The sequence below is a fragment of the Eschrichtius robustus genome, chromosome 10 (genome assembly GCF_028021215.1).
Source record: "Eschrichtius robustus isolate mEscRob2 chromosome 10, mEscRob2.pri, whole genome shotgun sequence".
Lineage (NCBI taxonomy): Eukaryota > Metazoa > Chordata > Mammalia > Artiodactyla > Eschrichtiidae > Eschrichtius > Eschrichtius robustus.
Genome location: NC_090833.1, coordinates 33,242,013 through 33,266,135, shown reverse-complemented (window position 1 = coordinate 33,266,135; position 24,123 = coordinate 33,242,013). Strand labels below are relative to the sequence as shown.

The 24,123-nt window shown below is 43.8% G+C and overlaps 1 protein-coding gene across 1 annotated transcript in view; it reads left to right on the top strand.

The window, feature by feature from the left end:
• The window catches only part of GALNT12 (polypeptide N-acetylgalactosaminyltransferase 12), a 38,503-nt gene extending 33,853 nt beyond the window's left edge, over positions 1-4,650 (top strand). Inside the window, exons 9-10 of the mRNA XM_068552359.1 lie at positions 1,881-2,027; positions 4,025-4,650. Coding sequence (XP_068408460.1) covers positions 1,881-2,027; positions 4,025-4,165 — 288 coding nt within the window. The 3' untranslated portion in view covers positions 4,166-4,650. The remainder of the gene's footprint in view (positions 1-1,880; positions 2,028-4,024) is intronic.
• Positions 4,651-24,123: the final 19,473 nt, after the last annotated feature.

The window sequence follows — 24,123 nt, the reverse complement described above, 5'->3', positions numbered from 1 at the left end:
TCTTAGGCAGTTCCAGACATTTTCCCGGACTCCCTCCTGGCTAGCTGTGACGCACTAGCCCCCTTCAGGCTGTGTTCAGGCAGCCAACCCCAGTCCTCTCCCTGTCATCCGACCTCCGAAGCCCGAGCCTCAGCTCCCAGCCCCCGCCCACCCCGGCGGGTGAGCAGACAAGCCTCTCGGGCTGGTGAGTGCTGGTCGGCACCGATCCTCTGTGCGGGATTCTCTCCACTTTGCCCTCCGCACCCCTCTTGCTGCGCTCTCCTCCGTGGCTCCGAAGCTTCTCCCCCACCCCACCCCTGTCTCCGCTAGTAAAGGGTCTTCCTAGTGCATGGAAACTTCTCCTCCTTCACAGCTCCCTCCCAGAAGTGCAGGCCCCGTCCCTATTCTTTTGTCTCTGTTTTTTCTTTTTTCTTTTGCCCTACCCAGGTGCGTGGGGAGTTTCTTGCCTTTTGGGAGGTCTGAGGTCTTCTGCCAGCATTTAGTAGGTGTTCTGTAGGAGTTGTTCCACATGTAGATGTATTTCTGATGTATTTGTGGGGAGGAAGGTGATCGCCACATCTTACTCCTCCGCCATCTTGAAGGTCTCTCTAGAATTAATTCTTAAATGAAATTATAGGATTTGATGTGTAGTGCCACATTGCAAAGCGGTTTTTAGGGCAGTTTCATCAGTCAGGGCCCAGGTAGATCTGTCTGGGTTAAGTGCTGAACTGCAAGCTGGGCAGGGGAGCAAGACCTGGAAGTTCTGAGGACCATAACAGGACCCTGGCCCGGGAAGCAGGCAAAACCGCCAGGGCGGGCCCAGGGGAGGATGCAGGAGAAGAGAGCAAAGCGTTGGTTCTGGACCTTCAAAGCCTTGCTGTCCTAAGTAAGGTGTCAGACACTGGAGACGAGGGGTTCAAGTTTTCCTCCAACCTGGAGTCACCCCAATTCCGTTTGAATATTATGCCGTATTATGGTCAACAGTAAGCTTTCATAATTCGGACCCCTACAACCTTAAAATTTTCAGGTTCTTCAACCCCCTTTAGAATAGCACTCCTCAAAGGTGTCCCCACCTGGTACCATCAGCATCACCTGAGAGCTTAGAAATGCAGATTCTCAGACCCATCCCATCCCTCCCCAACCCATCTCTTGTCTTGACCAGCTTTCAGGGAGATTTGTTTGAGAAGCAGTGCTCCATATGCCTAAGAACAGTCACCTGTGTCAGAATCTCCTGGAAGCAAGGGGATGGATCAGGGTGGATGGGTGGCTGCGTGTCTTGTTACAAGTGTAAAAGTGCAGCTTCCTAGGCCCCATCTCACAGAGAAGGAATCCTCATTCCCTCTTTGGGAGTGGGGCCTGGAATCAGCATTTTTCCTAGGCACACTAGGGTAGGAAAACCATTGCTCTGAAGAACAAGTCCTCCTGTTAGCAGTCCTGTTGCCTGCTTGTGCACAGAACTTTATAGTCTCCAAGGCATGGTTGCCTCCATTATATTTCGGGGGAAGAAGGAGGAAAGGAATGAAGAAAAGGAGAGGAAGTGGCTGATCAAGGTCACAGAGAGCCCCTGAGTGCTGGGACCGGTCCATCTTCTTTCCTGCCGTTCTGCAACAGCCCGGGGATAGGCACAGCGGGTGTGGGGTGACCCAGGAACCAGCCCCGCCCTCACAATCTAGCAAACGAGAAGGGCATGGGAAAGGGCCCCTCCATTCATGCTTACTAAGCACCCCTCCAGAGGTGCACGTGGTGCTCTGGGGACACAGGCTGGTGTTGGTGGGTGAGGGGAGAAAGCTGGATCCCAGCACCCATGCCCTGGTGACCCCAGGTTCTCATCCCTCTTTCTAAAGACTTCCCTCTTTGCACATCAGAGGGTAACTGGCACATGTTGGCCGCCCTGTTTCTAGTTTTTCGAGTACACGTCCCAGAATGAAATACGCTATAACACCCACCAGCCGGAAGGCTGCGTGGCGGTGGAGGCCGGAATGGATGTTCTCATCATGCATCTTTGCGAGGGAGCCACCCCAGAGGATCAGAAGTTCATCTTGCAGGAGGTAAGGGAGCTGTCTCACACCTTCCTTGCTGTCACTCCTGGTCCCATGGGCTGCAGAGGGGAGTCTGGAAGTAAAGCGAGTCCCTAGCAAGTCTCAGGGATGTGGCCCCTACAGGAGACCAGGAACTTCACAGTGACCCCAAGGGGTCCCATGGCATCCAGCACCGATAGCAGTTTCCTTCTTTCCTCACTGTCCACTCCCTTTCAGTCTTCCTGACCTCCTTACACTTTGAGCTGCGACTGGCTGGAATGGGAAGAGGCGCTGTCCCCGATGCGTTCAGAGATCATGTGGGGTTCAAACGAGAGAAACAAATTGCCGAGTGTAAGGGCATGAGGTTAGATCCAAGTAGAAGCCACTCCCGTTGTCTAAGTCTCATTTTTCCCAGCTCTGAAGTGGGGACAATAATCAGACCCTTGTCTGCCTCTAGTGAGGAGTAGATGTATGGCCAGAAAGAGTCTTTGGAAGCTGTAAAGCTCTATAGACATTAACTGTTACTTGTATAATAACCAAGAAAACCTCTCTGATGGAGTTGGTTCTCTATCAGAAGAGCCATTGTTGATTTGGAACTGGGTGTTATTTCACGCCTGAAAGGTACTACCTCTACCATGTTTGCAGTAAGCCCGTGGTGGGACTCATACATCAGTCATCTCCAAAGACTCACTAAAAAAGCACTTGAGGGAATAAATCCAAAGAAAATAATTCAAAAGAAAGAATTAGTTCACTTTTATCTCAATGGAAAGCTTTCATTCCCAGCCTGGCCCCAGGGATAGAAAGATTCATCTATACTACTTATAAATGGATTAATTCTAAGTATAATTAGAAGTTGGAATATGCTTTCCTGTAGAAAGTGTTATGATTAGCAACGAAATTTGAAGGTTTCCTGGAAAAGCCAGGCACCATAGTGCTGTCTATGTGATATAAAAAATAATAGGGAAAAATATTTTTGTAAACTCCAAAAGTTTTGTCCTTCCCTTCTTTCTTCCAACTGGAAGCCATTGTAAGCCCTCAAAGAAGAGTAATGCAAGATAGAAATCATGAAATTGGTTTGAAATGTCGTTAAAATTTTACCTTAAAAATCTTTAATTTCAGTGACCATTTAAGCAAGTTTCTTTAGAAGGGTGGGAGGAGGGAAGTTTTAACTATTTACTTTCACATTATTCTAAAGGCAACTTATGAGCACCTTTAAGGGCTTTCCAGATTAATATTATTGAGATTCTTTTGCATCTAATTTTATTCCCAAGGGTTCTGTTTCCCTGGAACAGGTATGCCACTTGTTCTGCCCTTTTGCTGCTCAACCATGATGAAGTTCCTTGGGGCTGTACAGCTTACACCAGAGAGAGATGGAGGGAAGAAAATAAACTCCAGAACTTGGGGAGAGACTTGCCGAGTTAACTCAGCAACAGTTGGGGAAAGAAGAAATGGGAGAGGCGTTAGAGAGGGTCATTGTCCTTCGGGGTTTGGGAATTGGCATACTTTGCAGAACCCGCTTCCTCTCTGGTGACCTGTCCCCTCACCCAGCTGGTCTGTGGCTGAGCTGGGACTAAAGCCAAGTTTCCTGATTCTCCACTTAAATACATAGGAGAAAGAGACTACCAGAGATGGAATTAGTTGATCTAAGAGAAGTGGAAGAGATTAATAAAGGATCTTTGGTCCTGGTTACCCTGAAGGAAAAGAACATCAGTAAGGGTGAGATATAGGGTCTGACCGATCCCAGAATGGCCAGCAGGTGGCACCATCGGCCCTGACGGTAGAGTCAAGGACCCCATGAAGAGCTCCGGGGAGAGACAAGCATGACATACGTTTCTACAAGCCTGGCCCTCTCTATGCACAGACAGTCATGGGCTGCCTTCATACCTGCAGACACTCATTACTCAATAAATATTTCTGAAATAATAAAAATCACCCTGAGCACTTAACAACACATTTTAAGGAAAAGATACTTTCTGAGGAATTGCTTATAATTATCTTCAACACCCAATGTCTATTATCTTTTGTAGGATGGTTCTTTATTTCATGTACAGTCCAAGAAATGTGTTCAGGCTGAGAGGAAGGAATTGAGCGACAGTTTTGTACCACTCTTACGAGACTGTACCAACTCAGATCATCAGAAATGGTTCTTCAAGGAACACATGGTATGAAATGTCACTGTACTACGGAGTCCATCTAGAGGAGATGGGGGGAGCCCCTGGACTCCGTGTTTAACAGACTTACCTAAGCACAGAGACAGACACACCAAAAACTTGGCTGCTCCTCTTTTCATAAGGAAATCATTTTGTGATTTGTGAAAGTGATGTTGGCTTTAATAAAAATGTGAATAAGCTTTGTACTGATTTTGAAAACTTTAAAATTGTTCCCAAATACCCTGTTTTCAAAGGGTAGTCATAAAATGTTAACTCTAGGTATTCAGAGAATTAAAAGCTTTAACTATTTTTCTATCAAGATGTATATTCTACTGTCATGTCTTTTTATTCCCCTTAACAAAAAGGTAAATATTTTATTTTGGTATTTGAAAGGATTCCCAGGTATGAAGATGTTTGCATGGAAGTTAGACTCATGCAATGTACTTTGCATAAATTGATCATACCTCAAACATTGGGTTAGATTTTTCTCATTGTAGATAGGTGGACACTGGAACATTATATTGATTCCTTCAGATCATTGAGATAATCTAGATTTATTTAATAAAGAATGCTACTTGGTTATGTGTTGCTGTCATAGTCAAAACTTTATGTTAGTCAAAGAGCACTCACCAAAGCTGAAACTTCAAGGGAACAATTTGATGTCCTGGGCTAATATAAACTTCAACTGCACAGAGTGGACTTCTGACAATGCCTAGCTATGGGATGGCTGGCTACTTTTAGTAATTACCACAATGACTTTAAAACATTTTGATATCATTTTTAATTTTTATCACACATTAGTGTCAGGGAGAAATGTAATGCTGTATGTGAAGTTCAGTTTTCAGATTTGTTCATTAATAATATTTGGTCATTTCAATCCATGTTAGATTTTGTGCCGCAGCAGCTGTCGCAGTTTCTCTTCATAATTCTGATTTGTGAACGATCCCAGATCTACTTCTGAGATCTTGTCAACTTGATGAAGTCAATATGAGTGATTTTTTTAAAAAAAGCAAGAACATTGCCAATCTTTGTTTTTGCAGTCAGTCAGATGTGAGAGATGACACATGTCTTCAGTTGATTAAAAAGCATCAAATTTTGTCTCAGGCTCTTTTTTACACATTCCCCTCTGAGGGATGCAGTTTAACAATTAGCCAGGAACAAATCCAGTTGACCTGGCTTGGATCAATCTGATGCATCTTAACCACTCTGAACTTCAGTTTCTTCACCTGTGCAATGAGAATAATGAAACCAAGCTTGTGGGGCACTTGTGAGGATTAAATGACATAGAGCAGGTGAGGGCTTAGCTTAGTCCCTGGCATACAGTATGGGTTCATTAAATTTCTGTTTTCAAAAATGCACTTTATAAAATGTGAAGCACAGTAAACATCAGTAGGTGTTTATTCAAAAATAAATATTAAATAATTTAGTTATTTTATCTTTACAGGATTAAATATCTCCTCAGCAGGCAGGAATACGATATGAACTCCTTCCAGCACAGCTCAGTTCTCCTGTAAATGTAATATGCTGTGAGGCCAGAGCTTCCCTCCTCCATTGTGGTAACTTATAAAGCAGGTGAGATGCCCCCTCGGCCTGTAATGGAGGTAAGAAGTCCTGCCCTGCCCCCTCCTCCCGCCCTTCCTGTAGTGTCAGTCTGAGCTCCATGGAAGGGGTGTCAGCCCCTCCCAGGGTATAGGAAGACAGTTCAGGCAGACAGAAAATTAATGCTGATCAAATTCATAATGAGTGCTGGGAGTCTACACAAGCATTTTTGGGTGTGTTCACCGAGCACTGCCGGTAATTAGCTTTGCTTGAGAAGTCATCCCTCTTACACTCGCCGGCAGTTTCTATGTGGTAATTTTTAGGATGGAAGAACTAATAAAAATATTCAGGGTGTCCAGGAAGATATTTTCAGACTGTAAGGCAATTTACAATATTTTGAGGAATCTTCCCTTCACTAATGGATGAGGAGTCTCAGCCTGGGCAGGTCTCCACCTGCCCCACTGGAAGGTGTGGATTGGCCTCCAGTCCTGTTGTGTGAAGGCAGGATCCTGGGGGCCAGCCCCAGCTGTGGTAGGTTGCTTCACCTGCTAGCACTCATTTCCTCATCTGCATGATACGGATAAGAATGTCCTCTGTTAAGTTCTCAGATATACTTTTTAGTTACTTTTTTAGCAGTTGCCCTAAGGGATTATATTATGCTTCCTGGATTTATTACAATCTTCTTCATTCTTAGTATTGAGTTAATTCCAGTAAAATTTAGCAAATTTGTATCAGTATAGCTCCTATGTCCTCCCCTGTGCTATTAGGGACATATATGTTATATCTATATGTTATAAACTCAGTAACAGGGTGGTTTACGTCTTGCTTTAAATAGTAAGAGAAAAAGAAAAAATATGCACATACAATATACACACAGTCTCTTATATTTACCCATCTATGTACCATTTTCCATGCTCTTCATTACTTCCTGTGAATCTGAGTAACCCTCTGGTGTAATTTTCTTTCAGCATAAGGCCTTTCTTTGGTATTTCATCTAGGATAGATATGTTAGCAATAAATTCTCTCAGCTTTTGTTTATTTGGGAATGATTTTATTATGCTTTCAGTTTTTGGAAAGATAGTTTAGCTGGATATAGAATGCTAGTTGACAAGGTTTGTTTTCTTTCAGCACTGTGAATTTGGGATTACACTACCATAGTGTCACCATTGTTTTGACTGAGAGGTCATCCATTAATCATTTTGTTACCTGTATGGGATGAGTCATTTTTCTGTTGCTGCCTTTAAGATGTTCTCTTTGTCTTTCAGCAGTGTAAGATATGTGTAAATGTGGTTTGTATTTATTGTACTTGGAGTTCGTTGAGCTTGAAATGTAATTTAATGTTTTAAAAATCAATTTGGGAAGGTTTTAGCCATTATTTCTTCACATATTTTTTCTGCCCCTTTCTCTGTTCTTCAAATTGGATAATTTCTGATGATCTATCTTTAAATTCACTGATTTCTTCTGTCAAATCAAACATACTATTGAGCTATGTAGTCATTTTATTCCAGTAGTCATTTTTCGTAGTCATTTTTTTTCAACTCTGAATATCCATTTGGTTCTTTTTGGTAGTATCTGTTTCTCTGTTGAGATTTCCTATATATTGACTCATTGTTAGCATATTTTCCTTTAGTTCTTTGATTATAGTTTTCTTTAATTATTTGAATATATTTTTAACAGCTGCTTTGAAGCCTTTGTAACTTAGCAGCTTAAAACGTTAAATATATTATCTTACAATTCCTGTAGGTCAGAAGTTTGCACATGGTTTTTTTTTTTTTTTGGCTGTGTTGGGTCTTCGTTGCCGCACACGGGCTTTCTCTAGTCGCGGCGAGCAGGGGCTACTCTTCATTGCGGTGCGTAGGCTTCTCATTGCGGTGGCTTGTCTTGTTGCAGAGCATGGGCTCTAGGTGCTCGGGCTTCAGTAGTTGTGGCTTTCGGGCTCTAGAGCACAGGCTCAGTGGTTGTGGCGCACGGGCTTAGTTGCTCCACGGCATCTTCCCGAACTAGGGCTCGAACCCATGTCCCCTGCATTGGCAGGCAGATTCTTAACCACTGTGCCACCAGGGAAGTCCCTTGCACATGGCTTGACTGGATTCTCTGCTCAGGGTCTCCCAAGGCTTCAGTCAAGGTGTCCACCACGGCTGTGATCTCATCTGTGATCTCACTGATTGTTGGCTGAATTCAATTTCTTGAGGCTGTAGAACTGAGGACCTCAGCTCTAAAAGGCCATTTTCCATTCCCTGCCATATGGCCTTCTACACAACATGACAGTTTTCTTCTTCAAGGCCAGTAGGAGAGTGTCTGTTGCTGATTCTTATCTCTTTTAAGTTCTCATTTGATCTGGTCAGGTTGACCCAGGATAATCTTCCTTCTGTTAACTCAGAAGTCAACTGATTAGGGACCTTAATTACATCCAGGTAATTCCTTCTCTGGAGTGATATGCCATCATATTCACAGATCCTGCACACACTCAAGGGGAGGGGATTATATTCGGCATGTATACCAGGAGGCAGGAATCTTGGGGGGTCAACTTAGAATTCTGCCTATCACTGTCCCCCTTTGATCCCCAATAATTCACATCCCTTACACCCAAAATACATTCACTCCCTCCCAAGGTTCCCAAGAGTCTCATCTCATTACAGCATGAGTTTAAAGTCTAAATTTTCATCATCTAAATCTAGATCTCATCAGATCATCTAAATCTAGATCTCATCAGCTAAAAGTCCAAAATCTAAATCAGGTCCAGGTACAGGTGCAGCTCCTGGGTATCATTTCAGTATATGCAGCTGCTAGGACACTGTTGCTCTCCATCTGTTACACTGAAGAGGCCATTTATCCACCCCAATACTCCCAACATACAGTTGTAGGAAGGCATAGGATAATGTTTATAGATATTTTGGCTCAAACAGGGGGAAGTGAAAGTCAAAATGAGTCATGGGTCCATAATTGTTTTGAAATCAGGTAAGTGTTTGACTTTTCTTGATTCAATTTCAAGACCTGGGAATAATCATCAGGGGCTTTTGGCTCTGGACACGTGGTTCCACCTTCTTGTCATCCTTACTATTTCATGTTTGCAGCTGAGTAGTTTTGTGAGACTGCTTCCCACCAGTAGAATTTTGGGTGTCCAACCTCCTCTTTTCATTTTGTTCTTTCTCTCTCTGTCCCATTTAGTCCAAGCTGGCAGGATTTCTTTTCTTTCTTTTTTTTTTTTTTTTTTTTTTTAGTATTTATTTATTTATATATTTATTTGGCTGTGCTGGGTCTTAGTTGTGGCATGCGGGATCTAGTTCCCTGATCAGGGATCAAACCTGGGCCCCCTGCATTGGGATCATGGAGTCTTAGCCACTGGACCACCAGGAGAGTCCCCAAGCTGGTAGGATTTCTGCTTAGATAATTCTCAAGAACTTTGTGGTCTTGCATGGATTCACTGCTTTTCACTCCATTAAACAGAAGCCACATCCACTAGATCTTTTCAAACAAATCCCTTTTCTCTCTTGACCTCCTGTTGAGAAGCCTGAGTGATAATGACCTTAAGCTTCCTGGATGCCCCTGGTGTAGTCAAGAAGATCCATGACATGCACACACTCTTTATCTCTTAAAAGGGCCCTTTGTGTGACTGAACGTTCTGAGCTGTTGATCTTTCTGAGGTTTTAACAAAAGATTGTACAGTCACACACTCAGTCTTTTCTCTATGCCACATTTTCAGTAGCCATTCTGATTTTTAGCCTCTTTTGCCATCTGGAGAGGCTGAAAATTTTCTAAATAATTCAGTCCTACTTAATTTTTATGTGACAGTTTTCCCTCTGAATAATCTCTCTCCTCTTTCACTTTACCATAAGCAGCAAGAAGAAACCAGGCAGCATCTTCAGCATGGCTTGGAAATCTCCTTAGCTATATAACTAGGTTCATCCCTTAAAAATTCTACATAACTGCTGGAGACGATTTTGCTAAGCTTTCTGCCACTATATAATAAGGATCTCCTTTTTCCACTTTCTAATAACATGTTCCTCACTTTCTTCTTAACCTTCACCAGCAGCATCCTCAACATTTATATTTCTGCTAACAGTCTGTTTAATTAAGGAAATTTAAGCTTTCTCTATTATGTGCTGCAGAATTCCTCCAGCTTCCTCCTACTGCCCAATTCTAAAGCTGCTCCTGCATTTGAGGTATTTGTTACAGTGTCATCTCACTCCCAGCTACCAAAATCTTTATTAGTTTTCTATTGCTGCGTAATAGATTGCCTCAAATATAGTGGCAAATATAGTGGTTCCTGTAGGTCATAAGTCTGGACATGGCTTAGCTGGGTTCTCTGCTCTGGATCTCACTGGCTGAAATCAAAGTGTTGGCCAGGGCAGCTACCTCATCTGGGACTTGGTCTCTTCTTCCAAGCCCACTGTTTGTTGGCAGAATTCAGTTCCTTGAGGTCGTGGGACTGCAAACCTCAGCCTCTAGAGGTCGCTTGCTGAGAGATTCTCCTGCTGGCTTTGAAGAAGTCAGCTGCCATGTTGTGATGGGCCATGTGGCTGGGACCTGAGGTGGCCTCTGGGAGCTCAGAGTGGTCAAGTTCATGTTGAATTTGTGGAAACAAAGACATCAGTATGATTATTACATTAATAACAATGTAGACAATGCAGGTGCATTTTGAAACTCTGGTTCAGGGATGCCCATCTCATCAGATGCCTACTTACCATTCCAGAAGATTCCTTTTTGAAAACTTGTAAAAATTCCCAAGAACCTGAACCTTCATTGCATGACAGTCTCCTTACATGTGAGTTGGGAAGGATTTGTTTTATTTATATGGGTCAATTCTGGATATGTGTTAAAGGGAAATTTCCTGCGCTAACTAGCTTCCCTTTTCCCCTCCTATGAAAGCAGTACTTTTCACAATTTAATGTGCGTGGGAATCACTTGACATCTTGTTAAAAGGTAGATTCAGGTTCAGTAGGTCTGGGATCGGCCTGGAGATTCTGCATTTCTCACAAGCACGCGGATGGTGCCGGTGCTGCTGCTCTGTGGATCAAATTTAGAGTAGCAGATTGTTCAAGCGAGAATAAGAATGCAGGTCCTGGTTGCCTGGTCACTGGTGTCTATTCTCACACACACACTAGATGGTGTTGTCAGCTCAGGAAATATCACAATGCTTTAGTTGCGGGCGTGTCTGTTGATCTAAAAATACCCTCCAAATCTCAGGTCCATGGGATGCAGACCTGGAAGGCACCCAGAGATCATCCTTTGCCCAGTGTAGCTGATGGGTGGAGGTGGGAATGAGGCCCATGAGGGAAGGGGGTTGCCTGAGATCACACAACAAGTTAGGGACAGCGTCTTCTTTGTCAATACCTGTCAGTCTATGTAGTAATCAGTGTTCTAAATTTGGCCTGGGTGTGTTTTCCTTAAAGTGTTAAATTGGTACTCCTTTTATAAAAAATTGTATCTTCAAATATTGGCTTTGCTGTATTACATTAAATTATAAAGGAAAATTAGTTTCCTATCTTGATAAGAAGTTCTAAAGACTTTGCCACATGGTTTGTTGTATCATAGCCGCAATGTTTATTTAGCAAGTGGGGTTGGAAATGCTGGCCTCTTACAGTCTCCTAATGTTTGTGAGATTTAATGCACTGTACACCAAATTTCTCACACTTATACACAACTTTAGAGTTTTGTTTTCAAGAGTTTTATTTTGTTTGCTCCTATAAAGTCAACTGAGTGAGGATTGCTGTCTCCTTTTTATTATCAGCATCTGCCCATCCCCAATTTAAAGGTGAGGACACTGAGGCTCAGAGAGTGTAGGGAACTTGTCTCAGGTCACACAGCTAATCAGTGGCAGTGCTAGAATTGAACCCAGATGGTCTTACTCCAGAGCTCAGTTGTAACTGCTGGGACCTGGTACCTCCTGGAGGGGAGGGGAGGCGACTTGCCCAAGCCAGGCAGCTCGTACACCCTGGCCACAGCCCTCCCCTCACTCTTAGTCCAGTTACAGCACACTGCTGGTCATGGCACGAGAATTAATGAGAGTCTGTCCTGCTTGGAGAGTGCAGGGGTCACAGCAGAGTCATGTCTCTGGGCAAGTTCCAAGTCAGGGAGCAGAGCCAGGCATAGAGCTCCAGGCTCAGAGCCGCTGGGGGCGCAGACCTGCTCCTCCAGGTGCCATTGTCCTGGTGGACTCCGTTTTGCCCACACCCACACTCTGCCCTCTTTCTCTTTAAAACCAGGCAAGAGTAGGAAGGCAGGATTCAAGAAGAGGGTGGGGGGTGTTTCTTCAGTTTCCCCTCTGAGATTCTTGCTGCAAAGCCAAGGAGGCCCACAGTCCGTGGCCAGATCCCCTGCGGTTGCCCCATCCAGCACTTTGCTGTCTTTGGAGGGTTTAAAGCCCGTGGGACTGAGAGTTCTGTCCCATCTGCCATGTCATGATTGCTCTGTGAATCATCTCGAACCTTCTTTTACAAGGCAAGGGTCAGTGGAACTGATTGCTCATCGGACTGTTAAGATGGTTATTTCAGTGTCCTAAAAAGAAATTGCCCAATGGGTGTGTCTATTGGGCAGCTCTGGTTATTAACTCAAGAGTGCACAGCGCCACTGGATTCTGACTGCCAACTGTTATAAAAGGAAGCAAGTTACTGGGTTATAGAATTTGCAGGGACTTTACAAGTCATGTGTTCAACTCCCTCCTAAGCAGGAGTCCCTCCTTGTCCCCAGCAGTGGCCAGCCAACCCTAACTTGCCCACTGCTGGTGGGGGGATGCTCCCCCCTTCACAGGTCATCTGTTGTGTTCTTGGACAACTTCTTATGAGGCTGAAATCTGTCTCTCTGTAGCCTCCTTATTGCTCTGGACCCCCCGCTTGGAGGCCACCCAGCATGTGTGCTCTCTCTGCCCCTCAGAGATTCAAGGAGAGAGGATATGTGTCTCAATCTTCTCTCCTCCAGGCTGTCAGCCCTCCCTTCTTCAAAACATCATGGAATGTGGTTTTCACTGGAGTTCTGTGAGGGAGTAAAGATAGAAGCTTGCATTAAATTTTCTGCATTTAACCGAAGGTCAAGACTCCATTCCCCATCCCTGCAGAGAAGTCTCGTCTAGCTCAGGATCCCCCAAATGCTCTGAGGGCAGTGAAATGACATTAGTGGGCTGTAGGGTGGGACAGCAAGAGCGAGAGAAATGGTATAAGAGAAACTTCATTTTCCATAATAGGAAGTCAGTAATAATGGTCTAAAACTGAAAAATCGTGAGAAAGCAGGGCTAATGTGTTATTTGAAGTTCTGAGGCAAATACTGGAAGAAATTGCTGAAAATGTTGAGAGGAGGGGCTCTCTTGAGAGCCAGATCTGGGGAGGGTTGGGGAGGGGTGGGACAGGGGACTGCTTATTTTATTATAAACCTTGAGTACTATTAGGCTTTTTAAGCTAAGTACATGTACTTAAGCTAAGTATATTTGTTGAAAATTATCTTTAAAAATTCTCCCAAATGGAGTCTGGGCTCAAAGTCTTGTTAGTAGGGAAACAATTAGGGGCCTAGGTTTGGCTTTATTTGGCAGGGTAGATTTAAAAGACGTTGGGATATGTGGTAGGACAGACCTGGATATAAATTTGGTCTGGTGAACTTGCCAGCTTTGTGACTTTGGGCAAGTTACTTAACCTCTCTGAGCCACAGTTCCTCATCTGTAAAATAGAGGCAGTGCTAGGAGCTAACTCTAAGGGGTTGTGAGGATTAAATGAGATGAGGCAGGCTCAGGGCACCCAGCAGAATAGGGGCTCAGGGACCATTTCCTGACCACAGATTCTCTGTTGCTTGATCCCAGAGATATCCCGAGGACCAGAGCAGCTGTCAGAAAAAACACGTATCTCAACTCCCGCCCGCAGAATGTTTGCTCTTCATAGCAGTCCTGGATTCAGTGCCTTATGGCAGAACAAACAAGCAGGAGTCCTTAGTGGTTCCTAGTCCTCCTTCCCTCTCCATCCTCAAGGAAATTAGCTTTTTAACCATTCTCCTCTCATAACTAGTTCATCTCTGGGAAAACTTTGAACCCAAGAGCAGCAGGGGGTTGGGGGTCACTTCAGTCCAATCTTTTTGCCATGAAGTGGGGGCACTGCTCCTCGAGAGGGACCAAGAAGGGGGCCACCAGGCCAGTTCATCCTCTGTGCCTGCGGGTGGGGGACAGGAGCAATAGCCTCAGCCTCTCTGCAAAACCCTAGCAGGCCACGGGATTTGGAAGACTCGGGGAGCTTGTCCCGAGGTAGACTAGGCCCAGCTCACTCCTTTTGGAACCATAAACTGAGGCAAAATAAAACTGCCTTTTCTGGGTGGGATTCTGGACAGTTCTGGGAACTTGTCTGCAAAACAAATTGATTTATGGGGATCCAGCTGTGAGGAACTGTACAAAACAGGGATCAGAGGAGATATACTCCAGATGTGGCTTCATTAAGGGCAGGGGTAGAACAGTGGGGTTGAAAGACTTCCGAGGTCCATTGGGCCATGGAGACTTTGAGAAAGTATGGCCAAGGGCCTGTGGCTTCCAGCTGCTGATTCCGAGCTGTAAAACAGCTTAGAACTCATTCTGTCCAACCTCTTGAAACTACAGATGGGGACCCCAAGGCCCAGAGAGGGAAGGGGCTTACCCAGCATCACACATGGAGGGGAGACAAGGCTGGACCCAGAAGCCACATCTGCTGCTGCCGGTACCAACATCTGTCTCATCACCCACCCCTGCCTCTCACTGCTGCCTTTTAGAATCCAGCCCAAGGTTGTTTTCTTAATCAGAAGTTGAGGGAAGACTTAACTCTGCCACACTCTGATGGTAAGTTGCCCAGTGAGGAGACCAGGCTCACCCTAATGCTGGGGGGAAAGCTCCCTCCCCACTTCACGGGCTGCTGAGACCCTGGGTGACACCTTCTGTTGGAGCAGTCGGTCCCTGTGCTTCTGGAGCTGGAAGTGGTACTTTGTCAGGTGCCTGTTCCCTGTCCTCTGAGGGTGAGGGCAGGATGCCCTCCTACTGCATTGCCTGTATTGGGAATGAATTTCAGTTTTTTTTTAATGCAGTTTTTTTTTAATATTACAGCTATTATTTATTTATTTTATTTGGCCATGCCTCAGGGCACGTGGGATCTTAGTTCCCCGACCAGGGATCGAACCTGTGCCCCCTGCATTGGAAGTGTGGAGTCATAACCACTGGACCGCTGGGGAAGTCCCAGATTTCAGTTTTCTGAAGCTTGGAAATGAGATTCACATTTGGCAGAATCTCGAATCAAGTCTGGTCTCCCACTTCTACTACAGCATTCCTGACATGTCTCTCTTTTTTAAAAATTTTTAAATATTTATTTATTTATTTATTTGGTGGTGCTGGGTCTTAGTTGCGGCAGGCAGGCTCCTTAGTTGTGGCTCAAGGGCTCCTTAGTTGCGGCTCACTGGCTCCTTAGTTGTGGCATGCAAACTCTTAGTTGCGGCATGTGCATGGGATCTAGTTCCCCAGCCAGGGATCAAACCCAGGACCCCTGCATTGGGAGCACGGAGTCTCAACCACTGCGCCACCAGGGAAGTCCCATCTTCTTTTTTTTTTTTAAACACTTTATTTTTTCCAGATTATTAAAAAATATATATGCTCAGCTGAAAATTTGGAAACTGCAAGAATATAAAGAAATCACTTAAGTTCTCACAACCCAATGACAGCACCATTTGGAAGCATTTCCTTCCAGTCTTTTTTCATTGTTACAATTCCTTTTATTTGGCTGGAATTGGCTCAATATTAGCTTTTGCCAAATGAACATGGTTCTGTCCTTTGGGGAAATGCAGAATTAGTCTCCTTCCTCTGCCTATAACAGGGGTGTAGATGTGTGACAACAATATGCGCCCCCAGATTCTTCCCTCCTCTAGGAGAAAACCACAACTCCATTTTAAATGCCAAGGTTTTTAATAGTTATGGTCATTGCCATTTATTAAGAGTGTGCTACTTAAAAGGCACTGAACTAATATTTTCATACATTGTTTAATCTTCACGACAGTCTTACAAAGGAGGTATTTTCTAGCTTCAATTTATAGAGGAAGAAACTGAGGGTCAGAGAGAATGGGTCCCATTTGAACTGATGGGAACTGAGTTCAGTGAGATTATCACCTCCCTTAATCTGGCCTTTTTATCTTTATTAATGCAGCCTTACTAAAACTGCCTCTTGAATGCCAGACTTGCAAATCACACCTTTACATTTGTTCCTGACAAATTTATCTCCTTGATTCTGGCCCACAAAGATCTTTTTTTTTTTTTTTCTCTTGTGATAATCTCTCTGATGCAACATGACTCATGTAGAATTCCTAGCAATGATTTAAAAAAAAGGAAAAGAAAGCCCTCCTAGCACAGTGCCTGGCACATAGTACTCACCCAGTACCTGGTTGCTATTATTATTATATGAGGTGGGTGACACTGTTTGGTTACCTGGGTTTCCCTCTGTTCCCCACAAAACACAGAACAATGCGCTAAAAGTAGCATCGTGCTAAGGAGGGGTCCATCCACCGTGGTTGGTCTCTGAGATGGCTTCTAGAACATCCTTCCTTTCCAGCTGTTGGCAGAAACAAGAAGCCAAGAAGATGCTCCCTTGAATTTGGACCCCTCTGCCCCATGCCTGGCCCTGCCCTTCCCCTGGGGTCTCATCATCCCAGCCGGTGGTTGATATGGTAGGTCTGTCTTTGGTGCGAAGGGCCCCCTTCCCCCCACCAGCCTCCCAGCCCATGACGTGGCAGCCTGCCTTGCCGTTGCTCCTGCTGCTGCCCTCAGAAGAGACATTCCTTTTAGCGGCGTGGAGCTGTCAAAGTGGATTTTAAAATATGGGTTGTATTTTATTGTAATTTTTGGTTGTTTTCTAAATTTGGTCACAATCATGTCATCTTGTTCTAAAAAGAGAGGGAGGAAGCAGCTGCCCTCTGGGAAGGCTTCAGAGAGGAGAAGGAAGGGAAGAAAGCCCTCAGGCTTCCCTGCTAATTGTTCTGCTTCCTTCCTGAGCTCTCGAAAGCCCTCTCTGTGGGAGTAGAAGGGACAGATGTGGACTTGAAGATGCCCGCATGGTCTCCCTGACCTGGGAACTTCATGGAGGGCAGACTGTCACCGGCCCCTGATGACACTCACCAAGGCTACTGGCCCCGTACAAGTGCCAGACAACACAGACCCTGTTCCCACCTGGACCCAGGAGATTATGATTCAAGGTGGAAATAGAGATGGGAAGAGCCTGAAGAAAGGGCTGATCTCGTCTTCCTCAGAGAGGGGTGACATCTGTGCCATCTTGAAAGGCTGAGCAGCCTGTGGATAGGTAGGGGGAAGGTGGTCCAAGGGGAGGGCAGCCTGGCCATGAATGGTGGGCAGTGGTGTTACTGGAATGTGAGGAAGAGAGGCTGGGAGGTGAGGCCAGGTCCTGGCAGGGTCCACGTCTTGTGGGGGGCTTGGATGCCAAGTGGAGGAGTTTAGAGGTCATCCTGGAGGCAATGAGGAAAAATGGTCTTTGCAGTCAGGACAAGACTGCAGCTGGCCGAGGGGCAGCTTCCTCCCATTGCATCACCCTCCCTTGAGCGTCCATCCCCCAGAGCTGCAGATTTCTATCACATTCTGTGGTTTGGCTTCTGTCCACAGCGCTGCACTGAACCACCCCTGCCAAGGTCCAGGACCTCTTGTTTGCTAAATCCATTGATAAGTTTTCTTCCTCATGTTTCTGCATCTCACCGTTGCATTTGGCCTGGTCCACCCCTGTCTCCTGGCATTTTCTCCTCCTCTTCATGTAGGCTCCTGGCTACCACATCTCTTAGTTCTCCACTCAACCCAGACTTCTGTGGGCTTCCTTTCTAACATCCTTGAGCCACATTCCCCAGGATCCTAGGGGACCCTTTATGCTCTCCCCCAGAGATCTCAAACACAGATGTGGCTTCAATGCCAACGGTTACCTGTGTCCATCAGTTAGGAACTGTATTCAGCTGCAAGTATCAGAAACCTGAAAACCAGTGGCTTAATCAAATTCAAGGCTTTATTTTTGTTACATAAGAGGACGTCCAGAGTTAGGCATTTCAGGGCTGATTTGGTGGCTTTGTGGTGCTATTAGGGATGGTGCTCATTCTGTATTCCCATTCAGCCATGCTTAGCATGTGCCTGTCACCCTGTAGTTGTAATATGCTCCCCCACCCCCCACCAAGCATTTAGCTGGTCGTCATTCAAGGAGAATGAGAAGGGTAAAGAGCAAAAGACCTGCTAACTGAGTCTGTCCCCCATTAAAGAGCTTTCCCAGAAGAGCCTTCCTGTTTCTGTATTAGTCAGTTATTGCCACAGTAACGCTCTGTAACAACCACCCCCAAACTCAGCTGGCCAGGCTCAGCTGGGCAGCACTCCAGACTTGGGCCAGCCGGTCTTGGTCTAGGTCGGTTCCAAGTGCACTAGTTCTGGAACCCAGGCTGAACAAGCAGAGATGAGCCAGGGAGGATTCTTCTCATGGCGAGTCATCAGAGCAAGCAAGCCAAACTGCGCAAGCAAATTTAAGGTTTCTGCTTATTCCTTCTGCAAACACTCCAAAGGAAGTCATGGAGCTAAGTCCAACATCAGTGGGTGAGTACTCACCCTCCATCCGCAGTGGCAGAGGAGAGCACATGTTTGTGGAGTAATATCCACATTCACACAGTCTCCGTCCAGTCCTGTGTCCTGTCACCCCTTCATTGAACAGGAGGCCGGCAACTGTGGGCTTTTTGGTTGGCACTTTGCCATCCTAAACAAACTCAAGGTTTTGATGGTGAGGAAGGAGGGAAGAACGGAAATCTGGTAGGCACACTTTGGCAGGACTTTTTTCAATAGTTGTGTCCCAGGAACTACCAGGTAAAAAATAATGCAGTTAGAGAACACACTGGCTGGCAGTGACACTAGTGACATTTATTATCCTTGGGAAGCCACCAGGACACAGAGACAGGCCATACCACAAGACTTATGTGGCCACCGAGTCCCCTCCTCCTGTTGCAACATTTCACAAACCTCCCTTATTTGGTGCTGTCATAAGTCCCACTGCATGAGGGCATGGGAGAACATTACCAGGAGAGGTGGGAGAAGTCATCGACGTCATCCCCATTTGGAGTTGCTTGTCCTTCTGTCTCTAGTGAAGTGCTGGCCTGTGTCATTCCCAGCACATGCTCGTCAGCCCTAAAGGGTCCTGGCTCTGTCACATCATGGCCTGGCACCAAGACCTGGCTTCGATCTCTTGCCTTTGCTGTATCCATAGCTCAGATCACTGTCAAATATATTCAGGTCCTAATATCAACTAAGGGAGAGGAAGGTGCAAAGCATCTAAGACAAGAAGAAAGAGCTAGAGCTGTAAGATGGAAGCTGGGGCATTGCCTGCCTCAGGGCTGCAGGGGCTGTCCCACCACCAAATCCTGAGGAGCAAAGGAAGGAAGAGACGTTCACTAGACTGGATGTGCTGTTCCTGAGACAGGGAGCCCAGAATGGTTTCCAAAGCCCATGGCATTACTCGCCCTCTTAAGCCTCTCTCTTGCCATGTACACACTGGCAACTCGCAGATCTCCCCCCAGCCTGGGTCTCTCCCAACCTGCTGCCCACTGAGCACTTCCCTCTGGTTGTCCCATCCACCCTGAAAAAACAACACGTTCTAACCTGGGCTCATCATCTTTTCTTTCCCCAACCTGCTATTCTTTCTCCCCTGCTGTCCACAAAGCTGGAAAGATGTGGTTTGTCTCCCTGACCTCTACTTCCCTTTACTCTGGCAAGAGCCCCAGTATTTCTTCAGGATCCACCCCTTCCCCTCTTAGTCTCTGTGGTCTGTATGACTCCAGCAAAACTCATGGATCTAAGTCAGTTAACACAACTGTAGCGGTTGGTTCAGTGGTGAGCATGTGACCTAAGCTGGTGAATCTCAGAACTTTAATGCAAATGCTAGGACACAAGCTCTCGTCTGTTTCTGTTGGATTTAAACCTGGAAGGATATAGCTCCAAGAGGTGCTGACTGGCAGCCACCTTGTGACCATGAGACTGGTGACCATCTTGTGACAATGCAGGAGGAGCTGTCAAGACCAGAGTCAGCACAGAGTACCTGAGTTACAAGAGATGGAGAGAGAATATACTGATGATGTGGTTTGAGTCCCTGGATCCAGGTGGGCCTGAAATGATTGAGATCTACCCTCATGTTGTTTAGTCATATGAACCAGTACACTTTCCTTTTCCTCTTTTTTTTTTTTTTTTCATGTAATGTCTGAAACATTTATATTAACATATTTCCATACATATTTCCATACAAATACAAATATAAGATTTTTAGAAATTTCATGTAATGTCTGAAACATTTATATTAACATATTTCCATACATATTTCCATACAAATACAAATATAAGATTTTTAGAAATTTCATGTAATGTCTGAAACATTTATATTAACATATTTCCATACAAATAACCCAATGAAAGTTTAGTATTAGTTGTTTTGTTTGTTTGTTTGTTTATACTGCAGGTTCTTATTAGGCATCAATTTTATACACATCAGTGTATACATGTCAATCCCAATCGCCCAATTCAGCACACCACCATCCCCACCTCACCGCAGTTTTCCCCCCTTGGTGTCCATATGTCCATTCTCTACATCTGTGTCTCAACTTCTGCCCTGCAAACTGGCTCATCTGTACCATTTTTCTAGGTTCCACATACATGCATTAATATACGATATTTGTTTTTCTCTTTCTGACTTACTTCACTCTGTATGACAGTCTCTAGATCCATCCACGTCTCAACAAATGACTCAATTTCGTTCCTTTTTATGGCTGAGTAATATTCCATTGTATATATGTACCACAACTTCTTTATCCATTCGTCTGCTGATGGGCATTTAGGTTGCTTCCATGACCTGGCTATTGTAAATAGTGCTGCAGTGAACATTGGGGTGCATGTGTCTTTTTGAATTACAGTTTTCTCTGGGTATATGCCCAGTAGTGGGATTGCTGGGTCATATGGTAATTCTATTTTTAGTTTTTTAAGGAACCTCCATATTGTTCTCCATAGTGGCTGTATCAATTTACATGCCCACCAACAGTGCAAGAGGGTTCCCTTTTCTCCACACCCTCTCCAGCATTTGTTGTTTGTAGATTTTCTGATGATGCCCATTCTAACTGGTGTGAGGTGATACCTCATTGTAGTTTTGATTTGCATTTCTCTAATAATTAGTGATGTTGAGCATCTTTTCCTGTGCTTCGTGGCCGTCTGTATGTCTTCTTTGGAGAAATGTCTATTTAGGTCTTCTGCCCATTTTTGGATTGGGGTGTTTGTTTCTTTGATATTGAGCTGAATGAGCTGTTTATATATTTTGGAGATTAATCCTTTGTCCGTTGATTCATTTGCAAATATTTTCTCCCATTCTGAGGGTTGTCTTTTTGTCTTGTTTATGGTTTCCTTTGCTGTGCAAAAGCTTTGAAGTTTCATTAGGTCCCACTTGTTTATTTTTGTTTTTATTTCCATTACTCTAGGAGGTGGATCAAAAAAGATCTTGCTGTGATTTATGTCAAAGAGTGTTCTTCCTATGTTTTCCTCTAAGAGTTTTATAGTGTCCAGTCTTATATTTAGGTCTCTAATCCATTTTGAGTTTATTTTTGTGTATGGTGTTAGGGAGTATTCTAATTTCATTCTTTTACATGTAGCTGTCCAGTTTTCCCAGCACCACTTATTGAAGAGACTGTCTTTTCTCCATTGTATATCTTTGCCTCCTTTGTCATAGATTAGTTGACCATAGGTGCGTGGGTTAATCTCTGGGCTTTCTATCTTGTTCCATTGATCTATGTTTCTGTTTTTGTGCCAGTACCATATTGTCTTGATTACTGTAGCTTTGTAGTATAGTCTGAAGTCAGGGAGTCTGATTCCTCCAGCTCCATTTTTTCCCCTCAAGACTGCTTTGGCTATTCGGGGTCTTTTGTGTCTCCATACAAATTTTAAGATGATTTGTTCTAGCTCCGTAAAAAATGCCATTGGTAATTTGATAGGGATTGCATTGAATCTGTAGATTGCTTTGGGTAGTAGAGTCATTTTCACAATGTTGATTCTTCCAATCCAAGAACATGGTATATCTCTCCATCTGTTGGTATCATCTTTAATTTCTTTCATCAGTGTCTTATAGTTTTCTGCATACAGGTCTTTTGTCTCCCTAGGTAGGTTTATTCCTAGGTATTTTATTCTTTTTGTTGCAATGGTAAATGGGAGTGTTTCCATAATTTCTCTTTCAGATTTTTCATCATTAGTGTATAGGAATGCAAGAGATTTCTGTGCATTAATTTTGTATCCTGCAACTTTACCATATTCATTAATTAGCTCTAGCAGTTTTCTGGTGGCAGTTTTAGGATTCTCTATGTATAGTATCATGTCATCCGCAAACAGTGACAGTTTTACTTCTTCTTTTCCAATTTGTATTCCTTTTATTTCTTTTTCTTCTCTGATTGCCGTGGCTAGGACTTCCAGAACTATGTTGAATAATAGTGGTGAGAGTGGACATCCTTGTCTCGTTCCTGATCTTAGAGGAAATGCTTTCAGTTTTTCACCATTGAGAATGATGTTTGCTGTGGGTTTGTCATATATGGCCTTTATTATGTTGAGGTAGGTTCCCTCTATGCCCACTTTCTGGAGAGTTTTTATCAGAAATGGGTGTTGAATTTTGTCAAAAGCTTTTTCTGCATCTATTGAGATGATCATATGGTTTTTATTCTTCAATTTGTTAATATGGTGTATCACATTGATTGATTTGCGTATATTGAAGAATCCTTGCATCCCTGGAATAAACCCCACTTGATCGTGGTGTATGATCCTTTTAATGTGTTGTTGGATTCTGTTTGCTAGTATTTTGTTGAGGATTTTTGCATCTATATTCATCAGTGATATTGGTCTGTAAGTTTCTTTTTTTGTAGTGTCTTTGTCTGGTTTTGGTATCAGGGTGATGGTGGCCTCATAGAATGAGTTTGGGAGTGTTCCTTCCTCTGCAATTTTTTGGAAGAGTTTGAGAAGGATGGGTGTTAGCTCTTCTCTAAATGTTTGATAGAATTCACCTGTGAAGCCATCTGGTCCTGGACTTTTGTTTGTTGGAAGATTTTTAATCACAGTTTCAATTTCATTACTTGTGATTGGTCTGTTCATATTTTCTGTTTCTTCCTGGTTCAGTCTTGGAAGGTTATACCTTTCTAAGAATTTGTCCATTTCTTCCAGGTTGTCCATTTTATTGGCATAAAGTTGCTTGTAGTAGTCTCTTAGGATGCTTTGTATTTCTGCGGTGTCTGTTGTAACTTCTCCTTTTTCATTTCTGATTTTATTGATTTGAGTCCTCTCCCTCTTTTTCTTGATGAGTCTGGCTAATGGCTTATCGATTTTGTTTATCTTCTCAAAGAACCAACTTTTAGTTTTATTGATCTTTGCTATTGTTTTCTTTGTTTCTATTTCATTTATTTCTGCTCTGATCTTTGTGATTTCTTTCCTTCTGCTAACTTTGGGTTTTGTTTGTTCTTCTTTCTCTAGTTCCTTTAGGTGTAAGGTTAGATTGTTTACTTGAGATTTTTCTTGTTTCTTTAGGTAGGCTTGTATAGCTATAAACTTCCCTCTTAGAACCGCTTTTGCTGCATCCCATAGGTTTTGGGTCGTCGTGTTTTCATTGTCATTTGTCTCTAGGTATTTTTTTATTTCCTCTTTGATTTCTTCAGTGATCTCTTGGTTGTTTAGTAATGTATTGTTTAACCTCCATGTGTTTGTCTTTTTTACGTTTTTTTCCCTGTAATTCATTTCTAATCTCATCGCATTGTGGTCAGAAAAGATGCTTGATATGATTTCAATTTTCTTAAATTTACTGAGGCTTGATTTGTGACCCAAGATGTGATCTATCCTGGAGAATGTTCCGTGCGCACTTGAGAAGAACGTGTAATCTGCTGTTTTTGGATGGAATGTCCTATATATATCAATTAAATCTATCTGGTCTATTGTGTCATTTAAAGCTTGTGTTTCCTTATTTATTTTCATTTTGGATGATCTGTCCATTGGTGTAAGTGAAGTGTTAAAGTCCCCCACTATTATTGTGTTACTGTCGATTTCCTCTTTTATAGCTGTTAGCAGTTGCCTTATGTATTGAGGTGCTCCTATGTTGGGTGCATATATATTTATAATTGTTATATCTTCTTCTTGGATTGATCCCTTGATCATTATGTAGTGTCCTTCCTTGTCTCTTGTAACATTCTTTATTTTAAAGTCTATTTTATCTGATATGAGTATAGCTACTCCAGCTTTCTTTTGATTTCCATTTGCATGGAATATCTTTTTCCATCCCCTCACTTTCAGTCTGTATGTGTCCCTAGGTCTAAAGTGGGTCTCTTGTAGACAGCATATATATGGGTCTTGTTTTTGTATCCATTCAGCCAGTCTATGTCTTTTGGTTGGGGCATTTAAACCATTCACGTTTAAGGTAATTATCGATATG